This window comes from Macaca mulatta, chromosome 3 (genome assembly GCF_049350105.2).
Source record: "Macaca mulatta isolate MMU2019108-1 chromosome 3, T2T-MMU8v2.0, whole genome shotgun sequence".
NCBI lineage: Eukaryota > Metazoa > Chordata > Mammalia > Primates > Cercopithecidae > Macaca > Macaca mulatta.
Window position 1 is genome coordinate 39569019 of NC_133408.1, and position 13895 is coordinate 39582913.

General features: G+C 46.8%; 3 protein-coding genes across 3 annotated transcripts; all 3 read right to left on the reverse strand.

Annotated features, from left to right (window-relative positions):
* Positions 1-309: 309 nt before the first annotated feature.
* Positions 310-1905, reverse strand: LOC144340062 (ubiquitin carboxyl-terminal hydrolase 17-like protein 6). The gene has a single exon (XM_077997868.1). The coding sequence runs from the start codon at positions 1903-1905 to the stop codon at positions 310-312; it is 1596 nt and encodes a 531-aa protein (XP_077853994.1).
* Positions 1906-5013: 3108 nt separating this feature from the next.
* Positions 5014-6609, reverse strand: LOC144340063 (ubiquitin carboxyl-terminal hydrolase 17-like protein 6). The gene has a single exon (XM_077997870.1). It carries the CDS (start codon positions 6607-6609, stop codon positions 5014-5016), a length of 1596 nt encoding a protein of 531 aa, XP_077853996.1.
* Positions 6610-9719: 3110 nt separating this feature from the next.
* Positions 9720-11309, reverse strand: LOC106996277 (ubiquitin carboxyl-terminal hydrolase 17-like protein 17). Its single transcript, XM_077997871.1, is given in 1 exon segment — positions 9720-11309. A coding segment is annotated over 1 exon segment (1590 nt).
* Between the last annotated feature and the right edge of the window lie 2586 nt (positions 11310-13895).

The following is a 13895-nucleotide window of genomic DNA, read 5'->3' on the forward strand; positions in this document are numbered from 1 at the left end:
ATCTACCGTGAACACAAACACACAGACAATCCCTCCACAGGTTCAGAAGACTCACGACTGCAAAACTCGATGTTTCCCATGTCTGGGCTCATCCTGAAACGCAGCCATCACTATCCAGTTTTCCCTCTTGTGTAGACAGACACCTGGGCTCCTCATTACTTTATGTCGGATTGACTGCGTAGGTGATGGTGTGTGTGTGTGCGCGCGCGAACCCCCTCGTGGGTGTGTGTGTGTGTACGTGTATGTGTGTGTGTGTGTCAGTGTGTGTGCGCATGCACTCCTGCGTTTGCATGGAGACTTTTCCTGAGATCACTGGCACACAAACAGAGCCCTCTTGCTGTGTTTGTTCCTCCCTTTGGATCTCCTGGTCCTCCCTTGCAGAGAAGTGAGTGTGCCAGTGTTCATGGACTCCTGAGGTGCCAGGTTCCTTGAAGAGAGGTTCAGCAGGGAGCTTTGCTGTTCAGGATGACGGTTGTTCATCCCACTCTTGTATTTTGATGGATGAATCACAAGCACGTTGGGAGGCAGGGTACATTCGACTTTTCTGACGTTGAAGTCAGGCTTGGTTTTGTTTTGCTCTTGGAGGAACTTCCAGTGGTCTAAGGTGCTTTCCTGAGTGGCTCTTTCCACCAAGTGCTCCTCCAAGTCGGGTACCTGGAGGCAGGGTTCTCTCTGGAGCTCTCCTTGCGTTGCTCGCCTGTCTTTGTGTTCAGCACCAAGGGCTCCTGGTTCCCTGCCTATTGCTATTGACACACTCTCACTGCATCTTTCCAGTTGACTCTTCTGGATGTAAAAGAGGACATAGGCCTGTTGACTCAGGACAGAAGCGATGCTACAGGCAGTGACCTCGGCGTCATCCATTTTATACCACTGGCCTCCTGGAGCTTTGACATAAGAGAGGTAATGTCCGTTGTGACAACTCCCCCCAGCATGGACCAGCACAGCATAGAGGACATAGACAAGAGGTCCTGTGTTCTGCTGAGACATGTATGGCTGCATGTCAAGGCACTCAGGGTACTGCACATTCTTGGCAAGTTTGTTGCCTGTGACATCGGAGAATCTCTTCAATACAAGGATGAGGACCTTGGCAGAAGTGTGTAGAGTGAACGTCTTGGAGGCAGGCGCCTTCTGGAGACAAAGACCACAATGATAGGCATTCTCTCCATTGAGTTCTTCGGGCTTCACCACCTGTTCCAAAGCTTGCTTCACACTCTGAGCTGCCTGGATATCCAGGGCAATGTCCAGGTAAGGGTCAAAGGTGTCCGAAACGCCCTGGCAGTGGAGACACTTGATTTGAGATCTCCAGCAGCCTCCAAATATCTGGTGGATGAGGGTGGTGTCCTCAGAGTCATGATCTACCTGCTTGTGCCCGGGAAGGCATGCCCTTTTCATGGCATCCACAATGAACATCAGAAATTCATGGGCATCTTCCTGCTTGCCTCGATGGAAGCCAGCAACCAATGCCTGTGAGGGCTGGATGACGTGGCCAGGACGGTGGAGGGCCCGTGTGATGTGAGCTTCCATCGTACACAGCATGCAGCACTTGTGATGATGACAAAGTTGAGAGTGCTCCCGGGACAGCATGTAGTTGGCAAGCGGTGGTGTGTATGTCAGGCACTGCAGGGAAGCATTCACATAGCAAGTATTTCCCATATTCTGGAGCCCAGCCCCCACCGCAGCAGGTCTCCTGCTACTGCGAGGAAGCTTCTCCCCAGGGGCAGGCTGTCTTGCCACAGGAGCCAAACCATCACAGAGGTCGACATGGGTCTCAGATGAGAGTGGTGACTTCTCAGGTAGAGAAGTCCGCTGGATTTCAGCAAAAGCTGCATCTGGCCGAGAAGATGTGAGTTTTGAAAAGTGGTTGAACTGCCACTCACCTCCCAAGTGGAGTGAATCGGCCTCCATGTCGCCAGGAGCAAGGATCACAAGCTTTCTCTGCTGGGACCGCACGTTGCAGAAAGATGCTATCTCTTCCGAGAGAGTCTTCAAATGACACGCCATCTGGCCGCATCAGCCCTTATATAACTCAACCCCGCCTACCTCGAACACCCCACCCACCCATCAGGTACGCGGTCCACCAATCCAATATCAGCACTCAGTTAAAGAATGAACCATAGGGTGTGTCCCCTTGTATTCCCCAGGGAGTTCACTTAAAACTCCTGGGGAAGGCGTTAGTTTACTGAAAACAGTGGTGTTTACTTAAAACAGTAAACTTAAGTGGTAGTTTACTTAAAATGCGTTAGTTTACTTAAAACATGCAGAATCATGCCCATGGGAGTGTTTCTTTGTGTTTGTTTATATTTCTGGGTGTGTGTGTGTTTGAGCTGCGATGTGCTTCTAACTATGTGCTTTTGGCAGATACGATCATCCTTTCAGGCATTGAAGGACAGGAAGTCAGACCTGTACTTTCTGACTTGAGAATCATCAATGAAGTACAGTTAATAACACGGTGTATTTGTTTCCTTAATATCAAAGAATAGATCCATGCAGTCTAATAAGTATTCTAGCAGTAACCTTTCCATGTTCAGCCTATTGATTCTGTGTTCGAGTGAAATGACTTACCAGTGGGGACCGAGACATGTCTTTGCAGTAAATGCTCTTGTGGAAGCTGTATACCCAAATCATAAAGCATCAAGTGTTGGAAACATGCACTGAACCTAGACGAAATACTTAGTGCCCAAATTAGACTGTGAAAGACTTTCAGGAAATCATGTAATCACCGACATACCAATTGATGACATTCCCCGAATTTATGATTGCAAGTAAAGAGAAATCCTCATGACATTCTATTTCCAGTGATTGAGGTCGTATGACCGCAATTTAAGAAATCATGAAATCAGAAAACTTGACTAATCACAATCTAATCCAACTAAAACCTTTGGTTCATTTAAGAAAGGATGAATATAAAAACAACATATCACGCAGCACGGGAGATAATATTTTAATACGTATGTGATAATAGATCAACATTTGAGAGAGATGAAATGAATAGTTGTAAATTTGAGAATAGCATATAACCAGAATTAAACACTGTAAATGCCTGGGTGATGGGAATGAGTCCCTGTCTCAGGAAGAAACATAGAGATTTAAAAGCAGGGCGTCTAAAAGAGATTTGCATACCATTGTTAATACTGGCAGTTGTTTTAGTAAGAAAGGGAAAAATAAACCATTTGTCTTAGGGATTCTTGCATGTATTTTTCATCGTCTGAGATGTTGCTTCCAATTCCAGTTAAGCATTGTGTGGTGGACTTGCAGTTACCACCTTTGGTGGAAAATGTCATGCTGATGAAGGTAGACTTGTTTCCCAAACTAAGAGGGACAGAATTTGGGTGTTTCTTTGGGACTTTCGGCTTACTAGGAATAAAGATCCTGGCTCTAGGGATTTTCTTAAAATTTTTCAGATAATGAGAAAGAGAATAGCATTTGGGCCAGGCGCCAAGGCCTCGAGGTGTACAGAAGCATCCCCGGTCTCAGGGCCCATGAAATCAGGATGATTTTAGGGAGGATGGTGGAATGAGGAGAGTGTGACCTTTGGCCTCCTTTCTTTCCCTTTCCTTTTCATGGGTCAGGAGTGTTGAATCAGAAGGCTTCCCGGGCCCGATGAAATGAGTCCTGGGGGAGGAAAGAAGCGCTGCGTAGAGAGTTGCTCCACAGGGAGAAAGGAGCCACCATTTTCAGGAGAATGATCCCCAGAAGCATGAGCAGTCCAGATGCCGTGGCTTCACACAAGACGCTGGTGGGTGTTATGTCTGAAGCGGGGACCTGGGCGTCGGTGTTCTTTCATGCTCATAACTGATTTTCAGGTGAGCCCAATGGATCACCTGTCTGCCAGTCATGCTCATCACACTGTACTTTGCACACACGTCACACACAGAGACACTGTTAATACGCGCATTTGTGTGCTTGAGCAGGGTTGCACCCGAGATTCTGTGGTTGTATGGAGCCCTGAGTTATGCCCTGGACATCTTTCCTCTCGGGTTGGTCAACTTGGATCGCTGTACCGAACGAGAAACGGAGCCTGAAATCCAATCAGCGAATACACAAAAGGAAGGGGCCATTTCCCACAATCATTTCCACTGCAACACCACCTCGGATGAACAAGTCTCACTGCAGGTCAGGGACTGTGCTTCAGAGATGCACCTTTCGCAGCTGGACGATTGACCCGGAATCTCCCAGACGCCATTTTGATGCACACCAAATGCGATTTATTTCAGTGCTTGCTGATTTTATTTTAGTTGAATACACACACGCTCCTGTGTTTGATTTCCTTTATTATCAATACGACTTACTTCCAAATGACTCACATACCAGTGGGATGATTTTCTGCTTCAATTCATTGGAAACGGACACCATTCAATAGGCAAGTGTGTCTGTCTGTCTGTCTCCAGCATTCTGTGGGTTCCACCAAGGGCACAAGTCCTAGGGCGCCTGACGTCCATTCAACAAGTAATGTAAAAACGGCGAGGCAGGTTCAAAAGAAGAACACCCTTCCTCTCTTCAAATGCGTTCCAGTTTCCACTACTCAAGGTAGCGAGAAGGATCCACAGAAGTCCCACGTTCGCAAAATTTCAACTTCTGGTGCTCACCAACAACTGACGAATGAAACACACCCCAAGAGAAAATAGTCAACCCCGTCCCCTGCAATAACCTCACGCGCAACCCTACACCGCAATATGTCATATTCAGAAATTCACACTGAATGACATCTACCGTGAACACAAACACACAGACAATCCCTCCACAGGTTCAGAAGACTCACGACTGCAAAACTCGATGTTTCCCATGTCTGGGCTCATCCTGAAACGCAGCCATCACTATCCAGTTTTCCCTCTTGTGTAGACAGACACCTGGGCTCCTCATTACTTTATGTCGGATTGACTGCGTAGGTGATGGTGTGTGTGTGTGCGCGCGCGAACCCCCTCGTGGGTGTGTGTGTGTGTACGTGTATGTGTGTGTGTGTGTCAGTGTGTGTGCGCATGCACTCCTGCGTTTGCATGGAGACTTTTCCTGAGATCACTGGCACACAAACAGAGCCCTCTTGCTGTGTTTGTTCCTCCCTTTGGATCTCCTGGTCCTCCCTTGCAGAGAAGTGAGTGTGCCAGTGTTCATGGACTCCTGAGGTGCCAGGTTCCTTGAAGAGAGGTTCAGCAGGGAGCTTTGCTGTTCAGGATGACGGTTGTTCATCCCACTCTTGTATTTTGATGGATGAATCACAAGCACGTTGGGAGGCAGGGTACATTCGACTTTTCTGACGTTGAAGTCAGGCTTGGTTTTGTTTTGCTCTTGGAGGAACTTCCAGTGGTCTAAGGTGCTTTCCTGAGTGGCTCTTTCCACCAAGTGCTCCTCCAAGTCGGGTACCTGGAGGCAGGGTTCTCTCTGGAGCTCTCCTTGCGTTGCTCGCCTGTCTTTGTGTTCAGCACCAAGGGCTCCTGGTTCCCTGCCTATTGCTATTGACACACTCTCACTGCATCTTTCCAGTTGACTCTTCTGGATGTAAAAGAGGACATAGGCCTGTTGACTCAGGACAGAAGCGATGCTACAGGCAGTGACCTCGGCGTCATCCATTTTATACCACTGGCCTCCTGGAGCTTTGACATAAGAGAGGTAATGTCCGTTGTGACAACTCCCCCCAGCATGGACCAGCACAGCATAGAGGACATAGACAAGAGGTCCTGTGTTCTGCTGAGACATGTATGGCTGCATGTCAAGGCACTCAGGGTATTGCACATTCTTGGCAAGTTTGTTGCCTGTGACATCGGAGAATCTCTTCAATACAAGGATGAGGACCTTGGCAGAAGTGTGTAGAGTGAACGTCTTGGAGGCAGGCGCCTTCTGGAGACAAAGACCACAATGATAGGCATTCTCTCCATTGAGTTCTTCGGGCTTCACCACCTGTTCCAAAGCTTGCTTCACACTCTGAGCTGCCTGGATATCCAGGGCAATGTCCAGGTAAGGGTCAAAGGTGTCCGAAACGCCCTGGCAGTGGAGACACTTGATTTGAGATCTCCAGCAGCCTCCAAATATCTGGTGGATGAGGGTGGTGTCCTCAGAGTCATGATCTACCTGCTTGTGCCCGGGAAGGCATGCCCTTTTCATGGCATCCACAATGAACATCAGAAATTCATGGGCATCTTCCTGCTTGCCTCGATGGAAGCCAGCAACCAATGCCTGTGAGGGCTGGATGACGTGGCCAGGACGGTGGAGGGCCCGTGTGATGTGAGCTTCCATCGTACACAGCATGCAGCACTTGTGATGATGACAAAGTTGAGAGTGCTCCCGGGACAGCATGTAGTTGGCAAGGGGTGGTGTGTATGTCAGGCACTGCAGGGAAGCATTCACATGGCAAGTATTTCCCATATTCTGGAGCCCAGCCCCCACCGCAGCAGGTCTCCTGCTACTGAGAGGAAGCTTCTCCCCAGGGGGAGGCTGTCTTGCCACAGGAGCCAAACCATCACAGAGGTCGACATGGGTCTCAGATGAGAGTGGTGACTTCTCAGGTAGAGAAGTCCGCTGGATTTCAGCAAAAGCTGCATCTGGCCGAGAAGATGTGAGTTTTGAAAAGTGGTTGAACTGCCACTCACCTCCCAAGTGGAGTGAATCGGCCTCCATGTCGCCAGGAGCAAGGATCACAAGCTTTCTCTGCTGGGACCGCACGTTGCAGAAAGATGCTATCTCTTCCGAGAGAGTCTTCAAATGACACGCCATCTGGCCGCATCAGCCCTTATATAACTCAACCCCGCCTACCTCGAACACCCCACCCACCCATCAGGTACGCGGTCCACCAATCCAATATCAGCACTCAGTTAAAGAATGAACCATAGGGTGTGTCCCCTTGTATTCCCCAGGGAGTTCACTTAAAACTCCTGGGGAAGGCGTTAGTTTACTGAAAACAGTGGTGTTTACTTAAAACAGTAAACTTAAGTGGTAGTTTACTTAAAATGCGTTAGTTTACTTAAAACATGCAGAATCATGCCCATGGGAGTGTTTCTTTGTGTTTGTTTATATTTCTGGGTGTGTGTGTGTTTGAGCTGCGATGTGCTTCTAACTATGTGCTTTTGGCAGATACGATCATCCTTTCAGGCATTGAAGGACAGGAAGTCAGACCTGTACTTTCTGACTTGAGAATCATCAATGAAGTACAGTTAATAACACGGTGTATTTGTTTCCTTAATATCAAAGAATAGATCCATGCAGTCTAATAAGTATTCTAGCAGTAACCTTTCCATGTTCAGCCTATTGATTCTGTGTTCGAGTGAAATGACTTACCAGTGGGGACCGAGACATGTCTTTGCAGTAAATGCTCTTGTGGAAGCTGTATACCCAAATCATAAAGCATCAAGTGTTGGAAACATGCACTGAACCTAGACGAAATACTTAGTGCCCAAATTAGACTGTGAAAGACTTTCAGGAAATCATGTAATCACCGACATACCAATTGATGACATTCCCCGAATTTATGATTGCAAGTAAAGAGAAATCCTCATGACATTCTATTTCCAGTGATTGAGGTCGTATGACCGCAATTTAAGAAATCATGAAATCAGAAAACTTGACTAATCACAATCTAATCCAACTAAAACCTTTGGTTCATTTAAGAAAGGATGAATATAAAAACAACATATCACGCAGCACGGGAGATAATATTTTAATACGTATGTGATAATAGATCAACATTTGAGAGAGATGAAATGAATAGTTGTAAATTTGAGAATAGCATATAACCAGAATTAAACACTGTAAATGCCTGGGTGATGGGAATGAGTCCCTGTCTCAGGAAGAAACATAGAGATTTAAAAGCAGGGCGTCTAAAAGAGATTTGCATACCATTGTTAATACTGGCAGTTGTTTTAGTAAGAAAGGGAAAAATAAACCATTTGTCTTAGGGATTCTTGCATGTATTTTTCATCGTCTGAGATGTTGCTTCCAATTCCAGTTAAGCATTGTGTGGTGGACTTGCAGTTACCACCTTTGGTGGAAAATGTCATGCTGATGAAGGTAGACTTGTTTCCCAAACTAAGAGGGACAGAATTTGGGTGTTTCTTTGGGACTTTCGGCTTACTAGGAATAAAGATCCTGGCTCTAGGGATTTTCTTAAAATTTTTCAGATAATGAGAAAGAGAATAGCATTTGGGCCAGGCGCCAAGGCCTCGAGGTGTACAGAAGCATCCCCGGTCTCAGGGCCCATGAAATCAGGATGATTTTAGGGAGGATGGTGGAATGAGGAGAGTGTGACCTTTGGCCTCCTTTCTTTCCCTTTCCTTTTCATGGGTCAGGAGTGTTGAATCAGAAGGCTTCCCGGGCCCGATGAAATGAGTCCTGGGGGAGGAAAGAAGCGCTGCGTAGAGAGTTGCTCCACAGGGAGAAAGGAGCCACCATTTTCAGGAGAATGATCCCCAGAAGCATGAGCAGTCCAGATGCCGTGGCTTCACACAAGACGCTGGTGGGTGTTATGTCTGAAGCGGGGACCTGGGCGTCGGTGTTCTTTCATGCTCATAACTGATTTTCAGGTGAGCCCAATGGATCACCTGTCTGCCAGTCATGCTCATCACACTGTACTTTGCACACACGTCACACACAGAGACACTGTTAATACGCGCATTTGTGTGCTTGAGCAGGGTTGCACCCGAGATTCTGTGGTTGTATGGAGCCCTGAGTTATGCCCTGGACATCTTTCCTCTCGGGTTGGTCAACTTGGATCGCTGTACCGAACGAGAAACGGAGCCTGAAATCCAATCAGCGAATACACAAAAGGAAGGGGCCATTTCCCACAATCATTTCCACTGCAACACCACCTCGGATGAACAAGTCTCACTGCAGGTCAGGGACTGTGCTTCAGAGATGCACCTTTCGCAGCTGGACGATTGACCCGGAATCTCCCAGACGCCATTTTGATGCACACCAAATGCGATTTATTTCAGTGCTTGCTGATTTTATTTTAGTTGAATACACACACGCTCCTGTGTTTGATTTCCTTTATTATCAATACGACTTACTTCCAAATGACTCACATACCAGTGGGATGATTTTCTGCTTCAATTCATTGGAAATGGACACCATTCAATAGGCAAGTGTGTCTGTCTGTCTGTCTCCAGCATTCTGTGGGTTCCACCAAGGGCACAAGTCCTAGGGCGCCTGACGTCCATTCAACAAGTAATGTAAAAACGGCGAGGCAGGTTCAAAAGAAGAACACCCTTCCTCTCTTCAAATGCGTTCCAGTTTCCACTACTCAAGGTAGCGAGAAGGATCCACAGAAGTCCCACGTTCGCAAAATTTCAACTTCTGGTGCTCACCAACAACTGACGAATGAAACACACCCCAAGAGAAAATAGTCAACCCCGTCCCCTGCAATAACCTCACGCGCAACCCTACACCGCAATATGTCATATTCAGAAATTCACACTGAATGACATCTACCGTGAACACAAACACACAGACAATCCCTCCACAGGTTCAGAAGACTCACGACTGCAAAACTCGATGTTTCCCATGTCTGGGCTCATCCTGAAACGCAGCCATCACTATCCAGTTTTCCCTCTTGTGTAGACAGACACCTGGGCTCCTCATTACTTTATGTCGGATTGACTGCGTAGGTGATGGTGTGTGTGTGTGTGCGCGCGCGAACCCCCTCGTGGGTGTGTGTGTGTGTACGTGTATGTGTGTGTGTGTGTCAGTGTGTGTGCGCATGCACTCCTGCGTTTGCATGGAGACTTTTCCTGAGATCACTGGCACACAAACAGAGCCCTCTTGCTGTGTTTGTTCCTCCCTTTGGATCTCCTGGTCCTCCCTTGCAGAGAAGTGAGTGTGCCAGTGTTCATGGACTCCTGAGGTGCCAGGTTCCTTGAAGAGAGGTTCAGCAGGGAGCTTTGCTGTTCAGGATGACGGTTGTTCATCCCACTCTTGTATTTTGATGGATGAATCACAAGCACGTTGGGAGGCAGGGTACATTCGACTTTTCTGACGTTGAAGTCAGGCTTGGTTTTGTTTTGCTCTTGGAGGAACTTCCAGTGGTCTAAGGTGCTTTCCTGAGTGGCTCTTTCCACCAAGTGCTCCTCCAAGTCGGGTACCTGGAGGCAGGGTTCTCTCTGGAGCTCTCCTTGCGTTGCTCGCCTGTCTTTGTGTTCAGCACCAAGGGCTCCTGGTTCCCTGCCTATTGACACACTCTCACTGCATCTTTCCAGTTGACTCTTCTGGATGTAAAAGAGGACATAGGCCTGTTGACTCAGGACAGAAGCGATGCTACAGGCAGTGACCTCGGCGTCATCCATTTTATACCACTGGCCTCCTGGAGCTTTGACATAAGAGAGGTAATGTCCGTCGTGACAACTCCACCCAGCGTGGACCAGCACAGCATAGAGGACATAGACAAGAGGTCCTGTGTTCTGCTGAGACATGTATGGCTGCATGTCAAGGCACTCAGGGTATTGCACATTCTTGGCAAGTTTGTTGCCTGTGACATCGGAGAATCTCTTCAATACAAGGATGAGGACCTTGGCAGAAGTGTGTAGAGTGAACGTCTTGGAGGCAGGCGCCTTCTGGAGACAAAGACCACAATGATAGACGTTCTCTCCATTGAGTTCTTCGGGCTTCACCACCTGTTCCAAAGCTTGCTTCACACTCTGAGCTGCCTGGATATCCAGGGCGATGTCCAGGTAAGGGTCAAAGGTGTCCGAAACGCCCTGGCAGTGGAGACACTTGATTTGAGATCTCCAGCAGCCTCCAAATATCTGGTGGATGAGGGTGGTGTCCTCAGAGTCATGATCTACCTGCATGTGCCCGGGAAGTCATGCCTTTTTCATGGCATCCACAATGAACATCAGAAATTCATGGGCGTCTTCCTGCTTGCCTCAATGGAAGCCAGCAGCCAATGCCTGTGAAGGCTGGATGTCGTGGCCAGGACAGTGGAGGGCCCGTGTGATGTGAGCTTCCATCGTACACAGCATGCAGGACTTGTGACGATGTCAAAGTTGAGAGTGCTCCCGGGACAGCATGTAGTTGGCAAGGGGTGGTGTGTATGTCAGGCACTGCAGGGAAGCATTCACGTAGCAAGTATTTCCCATATTCTGGAGCCCAGCCCCCACCGCAGCAGGTCTCCTGCTATTGAGAGGAAGCTTCTCCCCAGGGGCAGGCTGTCTTGCCACAGGAGCCAAACCATCACAGAGGTCGACATGGGTCTCAGATGACAGTGATGACTTCTCAGGTAGAGAAGTCCGCTGGATTTCAGCAAAAGCTGCATCTGGCCGAGAAGATGTGAGTTTTGAAAAGTGGTTGAACTGCCACTCACCTCCCAAGTGGAGTGAATCGGCCTCCATGTCGCCAGGAGCAAGGATCACAAGCTTTCTCTGCTGGGACCGCACGTTGCAGAAAGACGCTATCTCTTCCGAGAGAGTCTTCAAATGACGTGCCATCTGGCCGCATCAGCCCTTATATAACTCACCCCCGCCTACTGCGAACACCCTACCCACCCATCAGGTACGCGGTCCACCAATCAAATCTCAGCACCCAATTAAGGAATGAGTCATAGGGTGTGTCCCCTTGTAATCCCCAGGGAGTTCACTTAAAACTCCTGGGGAATGCGTTAGTTTCCTTAAAACAGTGGTAGGGAATAATTCTGTCCTTACGAAACAATGTGTGTGCTTGTGTGTGTGTTTTGCTTGCGTGAGCTTGTGGGCACGCAGAATCATGCCCATGTGAGTTTTCTTTGTGTTTGTTTATATGTCTGGGTGTGTGTGTGTTTGAGCTGCGATGTGCTTCTAACTTTGTGCTTTTGGCAGATACGATCATCCTTTCAGGCATTGAAGGACAGGAAGTCAGACCTGTACTTTCTGACTTGAGAATCATCAATGAAGTACAGTCAATAACACAATGTATTTGTTTCCTTAATATCAAAGAATAGATCCGTGCAGTCTAATAAGTATTCTAGCAAAAACCTTTCCATGTTCAGCCTATTGATTCTGTGTTCGAGTGAAATGACTTACCAGTGGGGACCAAGACATGTCTTTGCAGGAAATGCTCTTGCGGAAGCTATATACCCAAATCATAAAGCATCAAGTGTTGGAAACATGCACTGAACTTAGAGAAATACTCAGTGCCCAAATTAGACTGTGAAAGACTTTCAGGAAATCATGCAATCACCGACATACCAATTGATGACATTCCCTGAATTTATGATTGCAAGTAAAGAGAAATACTCATGACATTCTATTTCCAGTGATTGAGGTCATATGACTGCAATTTAAGAAATCATGAAATCAGAAAACTTGACTAATCACAATCTAATCCAACTAAAACCTTCGGTCCATTTAAGGAAGGATGAATATAAAAATAACATATCACGCAGCATGGGAGATAATATTTTAATACGTATGTGATAATAGATCAACATTTGAGAGAGATGAAATGAATAGTTGTAAATTTGAGAATAGCATATAACCAGAATTAAACACTGTAAATGCCTGGGTGATGGGAATGAGTCCCTGTCTCAGGAAGAAACATAGAGATTTAAAAGCAGGGCGTCTAAAAGAGATTTGCATACCATTGTTAATACTGGCAGTTGTTTTAGTAAGAAAGGGAAAAATAAACCATTTGTCTTAGGGATTCTTGCATGTATTTTTCATCGTCTGAGATGTTGCTTCCAATTCCAGTTAAGCATTGTGTGGTGGACTTGCAGTTACCACCTTTGGTGGAAAATGTCATGCTGATGAAGGTAGACTTGTTTCCCAAACTAAAAGGGACAGAATTTGGGTGTTTCTTTGGGACTTTTGGCTTACTAGGAATAAAGATCCTGGCTCTAGGGATTTTCTTAAAATTTTTCAGATAATGAGAAAGAGAATAGAATTTCGGCCAGGCGCCAAGGCCTCGAGGTGTACAGAAGCATCCCCGGTCTCAGGGCCCATGAAATCAGGATGATTTTAGGGAGGATGGTGGAATGAGGAGAGTGTGACCTTTGGCCTCCTTTCTTTCCCTTTTCTTTTCATGGGTCCGGTGTGCTCTATCAGAAGGCTTCCCCTTTCTGTTGGACAGAGTCCTGGAAGAAGAAATGGGCGTTGCTGAGAAAGATGCTCCACAAGGAGGAAGGAGTCACCGTTTTCAGGAGAATGATCCCCAGAAGCATGAGAAATCCAGATGCCGTGGCTTTACACAGGAGGCTGGAGTTTCTTTCCTCTGGATCTGGGAACTTGGCATCAGTGTTCTGTAATGTCCATAACTTATTTTGAGGTGAGTCCACTTGATAACCTGTCTGCGTGTCATGCTCATTACACTGCAATTCACACACATGTCCCACCGAAACACTCTGAATGAGCATATTTATGTGCTTGAAAAGTGTTGCACCCAAGATTCTGTGATTCTACAGAGTCCTGAGTTCTGTCCTGGACATCTCTACTCTTGGGTAGGTCAACTTTGATCACTATACCTAATGATAAATGTACCATTAAATCTATTCAGCAAATACACTAAAGGAAGGGGCCATTCTCCACAATTGTCTCACTCTGGTAGGTCAACTTTAATAACTGTACCTAAGAAGAAATTGATCCGTGATGATTCCACATCAAAGAACCTGTTGATTTTTTGCCATTTGAATGAATTATGTTAACATTTAAATAGAGTTTAAAACCCCAGGCTTCCCATGAAATCTAATCAGCCATGAAATCTAATCAGCAGATACACAAAAGGAAGGGGCCATTCTCCAAAATCGTTTCCACTGAAACACCACCACCATTAAACAAGTCTCATTGCAGGAAAGGGATCCTGCTTCCAAGATCCAGTTTGCACAGTTGGACGATTGACCCAGAATCTCCCCTAATGCCACTTTTTTACACCCCAAGTGAGATTTATTTCTGGGTTTTCTAATTTTATTTCAGCTGAATATACACACTCCTGTGTTTCAATTTCTTTCA